We start from the raw sequence: 15,782 nt of genomic DNA, 5'->3' as shown, positions 1-15,782 counted from the left end.
GGCGGGGGCGGGGAGGGTGGGACTTCCAACTAACTAATTTAAAGGATCCGAACCGAAGGGAAGGGCGTAGCTCTGCAATGTCGGTAACCGGGCTTCCCAAGCCCCCTGTTCTGGATCCTTTCCCTTAGTGGGAGCCCCGTTTGGGAGGGGTAGAAGCCCTAGACCTGCATAAAAAGGAGGAGACAGGCACATTTGGACAAGAGACCGCAGCAACACTAGAGGAATGATGTTCAGAAGTTGTTTCTTTCTTTTGACCACGCGAGGTCTCCCGGCTGTAGTCACGCAAGTGGTGGTGCCAGCTCTGGGAAAGCAAACCAGATGTTGGGCTGGTCTCCAGCATACTTCCAGTTCTGACGGTGTGTCAGCCGAGATCCAGATGATGTTTTGCCAGCTCCCTGCATGGCAAAAGCCTTCCTTTATCCTATTACCTTTCAGCCTTTCCCATATCTCTCATCCATATTCCAGTAACTTCTCAGCAAAACCCAACCCAACCCAAAAAGCCCTGGACAAACAATGGTACGTGAAGGGGCAGGACTGGAAGTTTGTGGGTGGACTGGGGAACCTTTAAGAATACAAAAGCTGCAAAACTCACTCCCCCACCCCCCGTCCTTGGACCAGGGCTTGGCAGACTTGTCAAAAGAGCAGAGGCTACATTTTCGATTACAGATGCGAACCAGAATTCATTATGCGGTCCAACTGAATCACAAAACGCGCCAGCCTCCAAGTGGCCACCCTTTCCACTGTGGGGTATTCATTTCGGTGCAGCATCTAATCTATTAGGATTTACTGGAAGGCCTGAGCTCACATTTGGTTTTTATTAGCATTGCTTTTATGTTAAAATTGTCTTACGAGGAAAAATCTATTGGAAAGAGACTGTCTCATTTGGGGACCAGCTTGAGGAGTAAGGATCTGGAAAAAAGAGGCTGAGGGTCAAGTGCAGCTACCTACCTGTGTGCTGCCTAACCAAAAAGCCACCAAACGCAGAGCCTGTGCCCACAGGCCAGGACAGGAGCATGAGCCAAGGCGGCTGCTGCCCCCAGGCATCTTCCCCAGGCACTTGGGCTGCAGGCGGCCAGACCTGACCTCGCTCCACAGCCCATGCTCACTGACCCTGGAAACGGCACCACCATTTGTCACGTACTGACAGGAGTCAAGAGCTTGAGCTCACCTCCATCTTCCTTTGGAGCCCCCTTCCATTCAAATCGAGGAACTCTGTCCCCAGCCCTCTGCCTTCTTGCCTCCCATCTTCAGAAAGTGGCCCTGTCACTGTGCCATCATTCCAGACAATGGTGGGAGCCATCTTTGACTTGTCCCTTACAGTCACTCCCATGTCTGATCCATCGTCGTGTCCTGGCTCTAGCACCAAAACATACTGCAAACCCTCCCGGCTTCCTCTGCCTCTAGGCCAGCACTCTGGTCCAACCACATTATCTCGTCTGGACTACTGCACTGGCTCCCTAGGCATCTCCCAGCTCTCTTCTGCAACTCACACCCTCACCCCTGTTAACCTACTTTCATTCCAGCAGCCAGAAGGTTCTTAAATCTCCTATCTGATCACATCACTCCCTCTTGAGGGGTTTCCTGCTGCACTCGGAATGAAGTTTAAATGCCCTCGCCTGGCCTTCAAGGAGCTGGGCCTGCCCGCAACCTGCCTCACCTTGGCCTGCTTCTGCTCCTCCATGTAAGCTCTTTCCCAACTCAGGGCCTTTGCACATGTCCTTCCCTCTGCTTGGAGCATGCTTGTCCCAGAGCCTTGCTGAGCTAGCGCCACTGTTCCTTCTTCAGAGAAGCCCTCCCTGACCACCCTGGCTAGCAACCCCTGCACACCACCACAGGTTACCCCCATCATCCCACCCTATGCACTCCTCCCACCACTTCTCAGGACCATGGTTTATCCTGTCTGTGTGAGTGCAACCCATCAGACTTGGCCCAGCGCTTACACAGGGCCTTGGGCACACAGCCGTGCTCAGCAAGGACCTGCCTGATGTAGAGGCCGCCTCTGGTTTCATCTCGACAAGGCCACCTTTCCCTGTCCTTCCTGCCCCTGGCTGAACTATCATGAGCCCGCTCCAAGGGAAGCAGAGATCAGATCACTTTCTGGCCCAAATGGGCCTCGGCAGCCCTCACATGGCTTGCGGAATGCAGTTCAGAGTCGCTGCCTACACCACTCCTAGACTGGCTCTAGCTCACCTGCCTCTCAGAGAACCCCCTGCCCCCAGGCACTGTCTGCTCACCGACACCAATGAGGACTGACGCTTCAGAGGCTCTTATGCCTCCTCTTGCTCTGCCCTCTTCCAGCTGTCCAGCCAACCCTCTGGTGGCCTCCTGCAGGGTGCCCTGGGCCCCGGCCCAGCTGCCTTCCCTGACTCCCACGGGCAGTGTCAGCCCGCTGCCAGACACAGGGCTCTCGGCTGTGCTGTGCAGTCCCCACGTAGGGCTCTCCTCCCAGACTGCTGCTCTCCTGGCCAGGGCCTCAGCCTCGGCCTGCCTGGAGTCAGCAGCCCCAGGCTAAGCACGCTGATGTGCAGCTCGTGCTCATGCGCACTGCTGAACACCTACCTGAGTTCTTCCTCAACCACCTGATCCCAGCCTTTCAGAACCAAAGTCTTCGGATGAAACAGAGTCACTTTCCAAAGGACACAAACTCCAGAAAACTCTCCGGAGCTCCCCACTGCATTAGAGTCTACCCTCTGCTTCTTCTGGTCTAGAGTCCTTGCCTGTGAGTTCCTGCCCGGGTGCTGCCTTCCCTCCCACCGCTCTCTGGGTCCCTCTTCCCTTCTGTCCACACTTGCCTTGCTGCCCAGGGTCACCCAAGATCGAGGGCTTCAGAGCCTCACTGCCCCTATTTGGAACACTCTTTCCTCCAGTCATCACAAGGCTGGTTCTTTCTTGTCACTTGAGCCTCCAACTGGCCTCTCCTGATCCCCAGGAGAATGCAGTGCTCTCTGCCCTCAGCCTGCCCCTTCCCATCACCCAGTTTTCTTGTTTCGGTTGCCCTTCTGGCAATGTGGAACTATCTTGGTCAGTGTGACTATCTTACTGCCCTGCTCCTCCAGTGCAATGTGGGTTTCGTGAGGGTGAGCATCAGTCACAGTGCTGCCATCCGACAGCGGCTTTGAAAATACCAATAGAGTGAATAGAGCCAATAAGTGAGTGGCATTAGCAGGAAATGGAGGAGAAATTATTGGGTCATTGGAAAAGTCAATGCCACATTTTTCTGTTTTTCCATGCAAAAAATGCATCATGACTTTTCCAATGACCCAATACATTTCCTTGAATATATAGTTCTACTGTTTCAAGACGAAACCCCAAGAAGGGGTGGAGGCCTCCCTAGTTGGGCACTGAGGAGGGTCATGTCTCCAGGTCACACGTGTGTGCAAGTCGGACTCCTCCCCTCCTTGCTCAGCTCAGGGGTCCAGGGAGGAAGCCCACAGAGACAGCCAGCCAGGCAGAGGATGAAGAGCTTGCCCACTGCTTCACCTGGCATCGCTGCCTCACAGACAGCACCTTCCCTGATGAGGTTCTGAGCACAGGCTGCCAGTTAGTGGGCTTGGGGACCCGCCCCACAGCTGAGAGGCAACCAATCAGCAAACTGACTGAGCGCCACTGACCACTAGGGGCGGGGCGGGGCTGGGCTGGGCTGGACTGGACTGGGCAATGCAGGGGGCATCAGAGGAACTATGGTTTCTGCTTTCCAGCCTGGCAGTTCAGAATAGGAGAGAAAGCACGCAGAGAAAAAGTGGTAGGAAAAAAATGTCATGGGAACTTCATGGAATTTCAAAATATCTGCTCTTCAAAAATGTAAAGACATGTCACCGATTGGGAGGAAATCCTTGTAAAACACATCTGATAAAGGATTATACCCAAAAAATATATAGAACTCTCAAAACTCAACAATAAGAAAACAGAAAAACCAATAAAAAGAAATAGGGAAAGGATTTGCAAAGAAGGTATGTACTGGCCAGCCAGTGGCATGGTGGCTGGTTCCCACATGGCCAACTGTACGGTTTGAGTCTCAGATCCGGCAACTTAAAGAACATGTAGGGGGGACCAGCAGATGGCGCAATGGTTACATTGCTGGACTTCTATGTAGTTGACTACAGTTTGAGCCCCAGACCCGGAGGTTTAAGCTCACACCAGGCATGTGTGCATCCATGTCCAAGATATCAAGAGGAGAATAGAGGAGAAAGGATTACAGCATGGCCCTTTCCCCTTACGGGGTGATTTCTCACTTTCTGTCTCTCTCTGTCTTTCTGGTGTGTGCACAACCATATAGCAAAAGCCTCTCTTAAAAAAAAGGAAAGGAAAACACACACACACACCCACACACACACACACAGAGCACATGTGCATGCATGCCCAAAATCTGGAGAGGAGAATGGAGGGACTGGGATTATGGCATGGCCATCCCCCAGGAAGTGACAACTTTTTCTCTTTCTGTCTCACTCTTGTGCAAGCACACATGCCCTATAGCAAACTAAAAAAGAAAAGAAATACATGTATGGCAAATGAAGCAGAAAAGATGTTCAATGTCATCACTGAACGTATGTTAAAATCATAGTAAGACACTGCCACATACCTGTTAGAGTGGCTACAATGAAAAAGGTGACTATATCAAGCACTGATAAGGAAAAGAAGAAGCTGGAACTCCTGTAACCTGACTGAAGGATGTAAAACTACACAGGTACTTTGGAAAGTTTGGCAGTTTCTTAAAAAACAAAACGAAACAAAAAAACAGTAAACATACACCTCCCAAAGGGTTCAACCATTGCGATCCTGGGTATTTACCCTAGAGTAACATGTCCGTGCAGAGACTCGTACACGAATGCTCGCAGCAGCTCTACCTGCAATGCTCTAAAACTCCCCCAAAGCATGTTATCAAATGGGGTAAACAAATGGTGGTATGTTCACACAACGGAATACAACCTAGCAAGGAGGACTGAACTACTGACGTGTACATCACGAATAAATGTCAAAATAACTACAGACCTCGAAAGGAGCCACACGAAGGAGAGTATGTACTGCACGATTCTGTTCGTATGGCCTTCCGGAAAGTGTGAAGTAGTCTATAGGAACAAGGAGCGGATCGTGTTTGGAGAGAGGGGGTGAGGGGAGAGGAAGGGGCGTGAGGACATCTTTCAGGTTAACACACGTCTGCTGCCCTGATTGTGAGGGTGTTTTCACGGGTGGAGATATCTGTCAAATCTTATCAGACTGTATATTTTAAATATGTGCAGTCTACTACATATCAGTTATATCTCAATAAATGTTTTTTGTTTAAAAATAAAGGTGCCATGGCTTCTAGCCAACATGGATTAGATTTACCCAAGTGATTTAAGTACCTTTGGAAATGAGATCGACTATATAAAACAGCAGTTATCAGATGCAGGACAGGACGACAGACAGGCTGCATAGGAAAGTGTTCCCTGAGAGAGAGGGGACAAAGGTAACCTGGTGCTTGCTCCAGCTTACTGTCTGGAGAGTGTGCCCAGGCCGCAGCATAGACAGTGAAAATCCAGACAAAGTCTCTGGTCCCCCTGAGATGAGAAGGCAGAGTTCAAAGTTTAGGGAGGCCAAGGAGCTGAAGTCCGCAGGAGGGACAGACAGAGCTCCAGAGATGCACAGAGGGCTCCTTCTGGGTGTCAGCTAGGTTCTGGTGTGTGCCTGTGAGGAAAGGGAGAGACCTAGCAGAAGGAAGCAGGTGTGACCATCCTGGGAGCTTGTGCCGGGCTGGCACAGAGACCACCTGGCCACGGGACATGGCACAGAGCATCAGAAAGGTGCTGCCTCCATGGTGGGGTCACCCCAAGGCTTATGGCCATCTGGCCCAGTCCTAACAAAGTTTAAGGGCAGGTCTCAAAAAGGATCAAACTAATTCCAAGTAACATAACCATAAGCCCAAATATCGGGTCGGAAAAGTCACGACGTATGTTTCTGTTTTTCTAAGCAAAAATGTGTCATGACTCTTTCAACAACCCAATATACTTCTCGGAAGAAAGAAACTATCAGCCAATAATGGAAAACTCTCGATAACTGTCAACCGGGCACGAGAAGAACAGGGTGGGGAGGGCACGATCAGAAGCAGAGCAAGGTGGTCTATGTGACCGTGAAAAGATGCACTGACATGTGACGGGCACAGACAGGGACATCCCCACTTACGGCAAAGGGGCAGCCACAGACACAAAGCCACATGTGCGTCCTTGGGTTTGCACAGTTGTTTAATGACACAGAACTGGTGGCAGGAGAGCTGGGGCCAGCAGTGGGAGGGAGCCTCTTTGTTCTACGTTCTTTTGCCACCAGATAACTTCTTCACCATAACCGACGATTTCAGAGCACACACACACTGAGTTACGCTGAGTGAATTTTCATCTCTCTAGCCATAGGCTGCCCAGGTAACAACCACCTCCATCTCCCCGGTAAGCTTATGAAAAACCTGCTAAAACACCATGTGCTGCGGTGGCCCATCCACGCCAAACCCAGCCCCTGCCAGGGGCTGGATGGTCTCTTCCTGAAGACTTCTTTGAAGAGATTCTGCGGTGGAGGTTTTTGGACATGCCCATGTCAAACCAGGGAGGGCAAACACCAGTGGCTGTCCCCAGTGATGACGAGTGAGTGACGAATCCTGGGAGGTGGGTGCTGGCCACTGGCCTCAACAGGGGAAGCCAGAGAACCACACCTTTCTTCAGAAAGGAAACCTACGCTTCCACAAAATCCACCTAGTGTCTATTTTAGTTCTGAACCCATAGCAAGAACATCAAGTATTATAAATAGCAAAACCAAGATCACAGTTTGACTGATTTCAGTTCTGATGTTAGGAAAGAGGTCGGACACTAAGTCGATTGTAAAGCCAGGGGGCAAAAGAAAACCACAGTGTGAATACAGTCATGCTGGATGAGACAGTCAGCACTTTAACCTGCCCCCATGCTGCCTGAGTAACCCATTCCTGTGGCTTTAGTCTGCAGAAAAATACCTGAGAAATTCTGACAAGCTGAAGGAGTTTTGCGGGAGTGTGCCAAAGCCAGAAAGGAAATCCCTCCTGGAAAGTGCTTCCTTCTCCCTCCCTGCAGGAGAGGGGAGGGAGGCCGGGTACCCAGGCCAGGCTGCGGCCTGCTTACCTTTGTTGTGAGACATGGCATAGAGGAGGCAGAGCACAAAGAGGGCATGGTAATCGTCGTCCGGGCTGTCCAGGGCATGGTACACCATATCCAGGAAGGGTCTAGAAGAGAGGAGTGGCAGGCATGAGCCTTGTGGTGTCTTCCATCGCACGGGGCTCTCGGTGCCCTTGGCTGTCTGGGCTTGGCGCTCATTCAGGCCACCAGCGTGTAGTGGGTGCATGTGTCTAGTCCAGCATCAGGCGCTGGGACTCAGACAAACCAGACATGGCCCTCCGACAAAACTGGCCAACAACAGACTGCTTAGTCACTTGGAGTCACTTGTCAGGTGTCCCAGACACAGCATCAGTGACACAAGGTCGCCACTCTTCAGGGCCGCTAAGCTAGTCGGCTGAGTCAAAGAACAAACAGGCCCACCTCCTTGCTACACCGTGACGTGTCACAAGACGATGAAAAAGATGGAGTGGCGAGACAGACTGACAATAACAGACACGGCACAAACAGCAATCCGAATAAGTTCATGGACATAGGCTAGAGCTAGACAGCCTGGGCTCAGACTCTAACGCTGCCTCTGAGCTGCACGATGGCGACTGGAACCCCATGGGGTTCCTGTGGGGACTCAGTGCAGTGACGACCAGCGGCACTCAGCATGGGGCCAGGCCGTGGCAGGAGCCAGCAGTTGGGAGCTGCTGCTTGATTTCTCTTTTTGCCATTCTGAGGCACTTCTTTGTGATTTTACTTGGCTGGGTCCTGGCCCAGAAATTTCTTGGACCAACTTCCCCTGACTCTAGGCTTGATCACAAGTCTCTCACCTCTGATAAGAGCTAGAGCAGCTGCCAACAATGGAAATGCACAGCTTGAACGCTACCCTTCCAGGTGAAGGGTCTGGCTCAGAGAGACTTTTCAACACAAGGATAAGAAAATATGCAGACAGGAGGCTCTGATCCTGGGGCTAGCTACAGGTGCCCCCTCTAGATGCCAGCTCGAGGCCAGGAGAACAGAGCACCCCGATGAGCGAGCAAGGGCACACGGCCCCCAGGAGGACACGAGAGCTACTAGCAATGCTGGCTGCCTATGGAGAAGGAAACCAGGTGGGGTGGAGAAACACTGACTGTGCAACTGATTTTAAAATTCTGGGCCAGCAGATAGAGTGGTGGTAAAGACACTGGGCTCCCACATGGTACAGTTCAAGTCCCAGGCCCCCCTCCCACCCAATCCAGCAGCTTGAAAATCATGCTAGGCATGTGCACATGTGTGCTCAAAATTCTGAGAGGAGAATAGAGGAGAGGGTGATTTCCATTCCCCTTGAGGGTGATTTCTCACTTTCCCTCCCTCTGTTTCTGTCTGTCTCTTTCTGGTGAGCGCATACGCACTATGGCAAAAATAAAAATTAGAAAAAAAAAAAGGCTAAAATGTACCACCAACATAAAACATTAAATTGAAAAATACAAAAGAAAAATAATGAGAAACTTACTTGTTCTAACATTTCAAATAAACCTATGATACACAGAAATTTAAAGAAGAGCTTAAAGGGCACATTTACATTTAGTCCCCGTTTCTCTGGAGCCCCAGATGGGGCATCGCCTTTCAGATATATTAATAGTCTTACCACATGTAGGTTTGGTTTTCAAAAGCCTCCAGGAGGAAGGCTTCTAGACTTAAAAGTGGGGTAAAATATAAAACACTTCCTAATACACCAGCTGCTTAGAATTTGGTCAGTGTTTTCATTTGGGAATAATATGAATAACTACATGTATTAGCAGAGGGAAGGCTGGGTGGATGTACTGTCTTTTATGAAATGAGGTATTATCAAGCCATGAAGCAATCTGTTGACAAAGAATATAATAACAAGGATGTTTGGGGTTTGAGATTAGCTGGAAATTATAGACACTGTATGATCCAACCTACTGGGAGCAGGGCGAGGCAGAAGAAGAATTCCCAGAAAGTTGGCATTGAAAAAACTGTTAAGAAAGAAATGAAATGACAGTAACAGTTGTCTGAAGGCTGGGATCACGGAGACTTCTTTTGCTTTCTTTTTCTCCTTCTTTTTCTTTCTTTTCAAGATTTTTCACATTTTCTAAATGTGTTTACATCATATTTTAGTGGGTTTTTTTTTCCCTTAAGAAATAATATTTTCAATGTTTAGTTTTTTAGGCCTATATTTTACCCTGAATGCAGCTATAGCCTATACTATATGGGAAATCTAAAATAGTTTCCTTTTTTTAAGTAGGCTATTTCTAACCCCAACTCTAGTGAGGCAAATGGACCAACGTCAAGGTCTAATTCATGTCATGGCACCCTCCATGTCTCTGTGCTAGAAAGCAGGGGGACCAAGGGCCATGGTGGTCTCCCACAAGCAGCAACTCGCTTCCTTGCTGACAAAGACAGTAGCTCTGGCCCTGGGCCAGGCTTTCCACTGGCATTTGGTCTCAGAGAAAAGTACAAACCTAGCCCGAAGGTTGCTGGGCCTGCATGTGGCCTACCTCAACGTACCGGAGTTGGCTTCCATTATAAGATGACAATCAAAAGAAAAAAAAAAAAAAGAGGAAGTGACCAACTTCAAGAGTTAAACATCATAACATTTTGGTCTGTTTCTTTCCTTTTGGGACAGGGAAGCAATGACCGGGTGTTTTTCTTCCTTTAGCAAAGCTATGATAACACTATCCTATGCAAAATATGCACTGTTTCCATTTATCAGATCCTAAGAATCCCATGTCATGACAGGACTCTCTGAAAAGCAGTAGCTAACAGCCTGCTAAGCAGACCACCCCTGCTTGCTAATCCATCTTGCTCTGCTAGTCACTTGTGGGCTTTCCAGTTATTCAGACAGTCACGGATGCTGTGCCAGGCACGCAAAAAAGGTGAACCCACCTCTGCATTTACAATGACGTCTTCATGTTTGGAACTTCGGGAGTTACATTTTTTGCTACTAAGCAAAATCAAAAGTTGCAACCACTGATAGTTGCAACCCACACTGGACTTCAGTGGTTTTTATTTAACACAAACTGATAATGGGCCTCCTGCACATCTGATAAAAATTAATCCCATCTGTGAGATTATTGAAACCTTTCCCGAACAGAGATATGCAAGATGTGGAGGAAAACATTAGTAGGTTTCCACTCCTCCGTTTAGATTGGATTACTGAATAGGAAGGGCTGTTTGTTATTCCCACTGCGTCCCCCAAGGACTCAGGAGGTGAGCGTCCCCTGGACTGAGAGAAGCCACACTGCTGCACACTCGTATCGCCAAGGTAGCGTGAATGCCGTGCCCTCACAGGAGCCTGGGTAGCAGGGGCCCCGAGATTAGGAGGTGACTCTGAAATGAAGATGCCTTCCCAATGGTTCCCTGCACACTCTGGGAGCAGCCCCACCCAACCCCACGGTGGAAGGGGTGGCATGCCAGCGAGGTTCTAGAAAATGTGGCCTTCCAATGCTTAAGAAGGTGCAGCTTCAGCAGGCATCACTGATGGGAACAGCGGGCCAAGGACATGGGAGGACAGCGGTGTGACGCTGTGGCAGCTGAGACCACAGGGCAGCCCTACAGGTGGTGGGTGGCATGCTTGACTGTGAATGAAGGAGGCAGGGAGAGCTCCAAAGTCCTTGGGAGTGGTAGCACCTATCTGGGAGTGCTCTCATTCCGAGGGGTGAACGCTCCAGTGTCTAGTCACAGCTCTGTCCCCATGCCTCTTGAGAGAAGCCCTGCCTCTGGGTGGCCATGGGCTGAAGAAACAGGGAAAGGAAAGGGAACAGCACAGCCTGGCTGAGACAGGGGTTAGAGGACCCGGCCCCAGTTCTCTGTCTCGTCGCTAAGGCCATCCCGTGTCCCCCGCCTGTGCCATGCCCGCCCCTCCGCACGGACGGCCCGGAGGCTACCTGCTCCACTGCGCACCCTCGGAGCACGTGGCGGCTGCGGCGCTCTTCTCCTCGTCGGTGGTGTTCTGCTCCTGCACGGAGGTGCTGGCGGCCAGCTCCGAGAGCTGGCTGCGTTCCATGATCACCATCTCGATCTCTGGAAGCAAACACGCACACCGTGATGAGCCTGGGCAGCTTGGCAGGCCTAGATTTACAGATACACTCATGCTCGAGCGCAAGGACATGTAATCGCTCCTAACGTGCCAAGTAAGTGCTTAACAGCGGTGATCTGAGTCCCCCTGAATCACTGCACGCTTGGGGAGAACCTCTCTTCCCATTCATCTCGGCAACACCAAAAAATGTGTCCCTGGTTTTGACAACAATATACAAACTGAGATTCCTTATGTCATTCTGAGGTTTTAAAGAGATACGTGCTTTACTTTATTGATACCACATTTCCTTCCCGGAGGAGTTGAGGCAGCTTAGAAGATCTGACAGATGGTTAATGAAACATAAGCAAATTCACTGCAAATATTCTGAAGCTTGTTTACACTCCAGAAAAGGCTCTGACATGACTGGGCCTTGTTTCCCCTTCCCACTTACAACTTTTCAGAAGGCAGAGGGAGGCTAGGAACCTTCTTTTATTTTTTTCTCAATTAAATGAAGGCAACTTGTAGCAACCGACTTGGGCATGACGTGCGTTACATATCATCGTTGCATTGGTGTAAAGACGGGGTCTGACGTCACTATCCTCGTGCCTCAGCCTCCCCAGGTCACCGGGAGCACAGGCACCCAGTCCTCAGGGAGGACCAGGAACTGGATCTGGGGCCTCCCTCTGTCCCAGCCCGGAGCGCCGTCTCACTGGGGGCCACTGCAGCTGTTCCAAGCACAGCGGGCATTCTTGCATCTCAGAGAAAGTTACAGGCCCGCAAAGTCTTGATGAATGGCTGTTGTGCTCTGAGTCGTCCCCATCGCAGCTCTGTGCTGTGTGGACTTGCAGGCCATTTCCCTCACCTTCGAGCGCTATAATGGGGAAAGGACGATGACGTGAAGCGGGAGCCTGCGTTTCTGCTTGAGGGCTCTGCCCGGCTCCATCATGGTCTGGACCCTGGGCTCCCACAGGGACCTGACTGGCCACTGCTCTTTCTTCCCCACGTCATTTGCTCTCCACACAAACCCAGTGATTTTTAATGAAATTAACTCATGTCGCCCTTCTCTTCAAAACTCCCAGTGCCTTCCCATCATGCCCAGAATGAAATCCAAATGCCTTCCCATGGCCTCAAGGCCTGGCGCCTGTCCACCACTGACCTCACCCCTGGCTCTGCCTCGCTGGCTCACATCACTCCAGCTGTGCAAAGCTTCTCACTATTTCTGGAATGCCCAAGCTTATTTCTGCCCCAGGTTCGCCAGGAGGCTGTTCCCTCTGGCTTGAAGGCACTCACCCGGGTCTCCCCTACCCAGCAGGCGGCCCCATTACCTGAGGCTCAGCTCTCCCCTACACCACCTCCTTGAAGACACCTTGGATGCTCTCCCCAAGTGTCTTTCCTTCGCTTCTTTTAAAATGATTGTTAACTAAGCTCCATACCTGGTTCCTATTTTGCTAGCTTTCTCCCTAGTGCCTTCCCCTACTCCAGGATCCCTTCCCGGGTTCCAGGCCTTGGCTCCTCTGGGCTGTGGCAGTTTCTCAGAATTTCCTGGCCTTTGATGACCTTGAGCGTCTAAGGAGTGCTGGTTGGGGACCATGAAGAGCTCCCGACTGGGGTTTGTCTGATACCGTGACCGGGCTATGGGTTAGGGGAGGAAGACCACAGAGGGGGTGTTCTTCTCATCACATGGTGTCAAGGCACACGCCATCGACACGGCTGGTGACTGTGGAGGCTGCTGGCTGATACCTGGTCAACCCAAGGTTCCTTGGGCATCTCCAGCGTCGGGTGACCGCTGCCCCTCCTGCACTGCACACTGTGGAAGGAAGTCCCTGAGCTCGGGCCACACTTGGGCAACAGGAAGCTGCGTCTTCCCTCCCTGAGCAGCTACGTGAACTACCTGGAATTCCATAGGCGCGACCCTCCCCCGTGACTGCCGCACAGCGTATGTAACTATCTGCATGTTATGCTCTCTGTCGTCCCACCAGAACACAGGCTTCCTGAGGGCAGCTGCCTCATCTGTGTTCTTCGCTTTATCTCCGGCGTCTGGCCCAGTGCCCGGCACATAGTAGGTGCACAGTGCCTCCTAAATGGACGAACAGACGAGCAGTCTAGCCCAGTGTGGTCAGTTGGTGGTAGGCAGGGTCCACGAGGACTCCTAGTGGCTGTGATGTGTGGCACGGGTGGTCCATGGCTCCACATAATCTTTCATCGATGTGTTCTCCGAGTGGCTCTTGGGGAGACATCTCATCCCCCACCACTGTCCCCAGTTACACATGACTGGGCTTGCCACCACCTTCTAGCAGGGAGAAACGCACCCCTCATGTGTCCACAGGGGCCCTGGGCCTGTGGGAGGCTCAGTGTCATTGCCCTGTCCTTCCCAATCTGATCTAAGTCGGATGCCACAGATTGGGGTACCCACAGAGCAGGCCCCATCCCACAGGTGGGAAACAACAGAAGGTTTCTAAGTGGTGGGGAGTATTGCTTATTTACCCAATTTTGTACTTATTTTAATATGCATTAGAAAATTCTAACTGCACAAAAATCCTCTTGTGGATATTACTGCTTAAGATGAATGTGGATATTACTGCTTAAGATGAAGCTAACTTTAAGAAAAAATAAGTGAGTCGATTCCGAGATAGCAGGCCACAGACACAGCACAGAGCGGAGGGCAGACGGCTGTTGGGAAATGCCCCCGCCCGTGCACCTCCACCTCCACCCACCTCCCTCCAGCTACCCGGTCTTCTCCAAAGTGAGATACAGACCTCAGTGAGGTGCTGATGATTTTTTTTTTTTTTCATCCTCATTATCACATTTATTGACGGCCCCTAGGAAGCGGGGCTGGGGACAGAACATACAAAGACAAGGACCTGCCCTCAAAAAGGTTCCATTCTAAGGAGACAGGGACAGAAAAATACAGAATGGTCTTTCCTAGGGATGGCCCACTCTCACCTGTGCAGGTCAGAATCCCCTAGCCTACCTTGCCCCAGGGTCTGGAGCATTTAATTTTTAACCACTCTCATCTTTGGAAAATCTATATTGTTTCTCCTGTAAACATTAGCTCAGCAGTGCAAACACAGGTGAGTTACGAGTAAACGTCCATGCACTGGAGAGGGGCGTGCTGGATTCATGTGCGTTCGTCTGCCTGTGCTAACAGGGGGTGTGTCATCGCGGACCTCGGAAGGTGACCATGTGAGCCTTGGCCAGCCTTCTCCTGGCCCGCACCTCTGGTGTGACCACAGGCCTGCCTCCCAAGGGCTGCAAGTCCCCCTTCCCCAGGCACAGTCCCGCCCCTGCATGGCTGATCCCAAAGAGAACTCAGCTCCAAGGACTCCCTGAAGCTTCAGGTCCTAGCACCTTGGCTTGGAGGCTAAGCCTTCGAGTTGTGGTTGTCCCTTTTCTGGGCTCTTTAGCCTCCACGGAATTCTCGTCATGTGTTTCTGGAAGCAGCTGAGTACCAACTGCCAATGGCGCTGTTTCTAGCACAGTACGGGGTAAGCAGATGAGAGCGGAGACACTCCAGGTGAAGGGTGGGCAGTGTCAAGCATCTCTGATCACAAGTTCCACAGAGGCCCCTTTCCTGAGTGCTGGGGCTTACAGACTGCCGAGAGCCACCTGGTCTGACCTGGACACTGTCTGAACACTGGTCCTGAGGAAAGCGAAGCCGAGTGTGGTGGTCCTCACTGTGGCTAGAAATGCAGCGGGGAAGCCAGGACGCTTCCAGGAGGGCCGCCCACTCCCGAGGGTGTCTCCAAGCTCTCCGTGTCACCCTGTGCTCACGGCTCAGCTGTCCCTCCCTGTGAGTGCCCAGCAGAGCTGTGCAATGAGCTGTCCCACTTGGGTTAACCTTCCAGATGAATGCAGAGCAGTTCTTCCAATCCAAAACAGGTTCCCCTCCATTTGAACAATTCGACCTCAACAGCTCTTAAAAGTCCTAGTTATTATTTAAGGCTTGACAACTCTCAAGAGGATTTTGAGGAGAGGGTCTCCCAGATACTCACGGCTCTAAAATGAATTCTACAGCCACCTCTCAGGGAGGTGTGACCTTTCCTCATGACTTGGGGTCGCAGTCCTCTCTATACCACAGAGGGCCCGAATGTTTCCGGGATGCCCTCTGGGCCCTCTCTCCCACTGTCTGTGGTGACACAGTGACACCTCAGTGCAACCCAGCCTCCCTCACCCCCAGGGTGCACACGCCACACTGCCACCACCAGGGAAAGGCAGCAGTGGGCTCACGGGGATGGATTTCACTGATGGCCACTGAGGCAGGACTCGGGCTCTCAGGGATTCCCAGGGGCCCCACTGAGACCTCAGTCACTGCACAGTGAGCTGTCCCCACGCCACGTCCAGGCCTGTGCACTAGAGGCTGAAGGGCCTACGGTCACACCCCGGCCCTGTTTTGCTCCAAATCCAGTCACTGGTTTGCTTTATGATTTCTGTCTAGTCTGTGTATTGCCTGTACAAATTAATTGTTTAACCCTTGTATTTGAATTGTCTCATCTTTTTTCCCATTTAAGTACATTTCAAAAGGAAACTTTAATTTGCTATTATACTCTTCAACCTAGCAATTCCACCTACAGAAAACTACCTGGAAGCTGCACCTCTAACAACATGAAAATGCACATGGGCCGGGGTGTCACGGCCACGTCATGTGTAACAGCGAAGACTGGAACCTC

The 15,782-nt window shown here is 51.2% G+C and overlaps 1 protein-coding gene across 5 annotated transcripts in view; it reads right to left on the bottom strand.

Annotated features, from left to right (window-relative positions):
• Positions 1-15,782, bottom strand: part of CLEC16A (C-type lectin domain containing 16A) — a 222,993-nt gene that overhangs the window by 132,146 nt on the left and 75,065 nt on the right. For all 5 annotated transcript variants that reach the window (XM_027771062.1, XM_027771064.1, XM_027771063.1 and 2 more), the window contains 2 exons: positions 10,985-11,120; positions 7,116-7,216 (listed from right to left, as the gene is read on the bottom strand). In XM_027771062.1, the coding sequence (XP_027626863.1) occupies positions 7,116-7,216; positions 10,985-11,120 (237 nt within the window). The remainder of the gene's footprint in view (positions 1-7,115; positions 7,217-10,984; positions 11,121-15,782) is intronic.

Source organism: Tupaia chinensis, unplaced genomic scaffold (assembly GCF_000334495.1).
Source record: "Tupaia chinensis unplaced genomic scaffold, TupChi_1.0 Scaffold000182_1, whole genome shotgun sequence".
In the NCBI taxonomy this organism is placed as follows: domain Eukaryota; kingdom Metazoa; phylum Chordata; class Mammalia; order Scandentia; family Tupaiidae; genus Tupaia; species Tupaia belangeri.
Note: the sequence above shows the minus strand (reverse complement) of the source record. Positions and strands in the feature narration are given on the sequence as shown.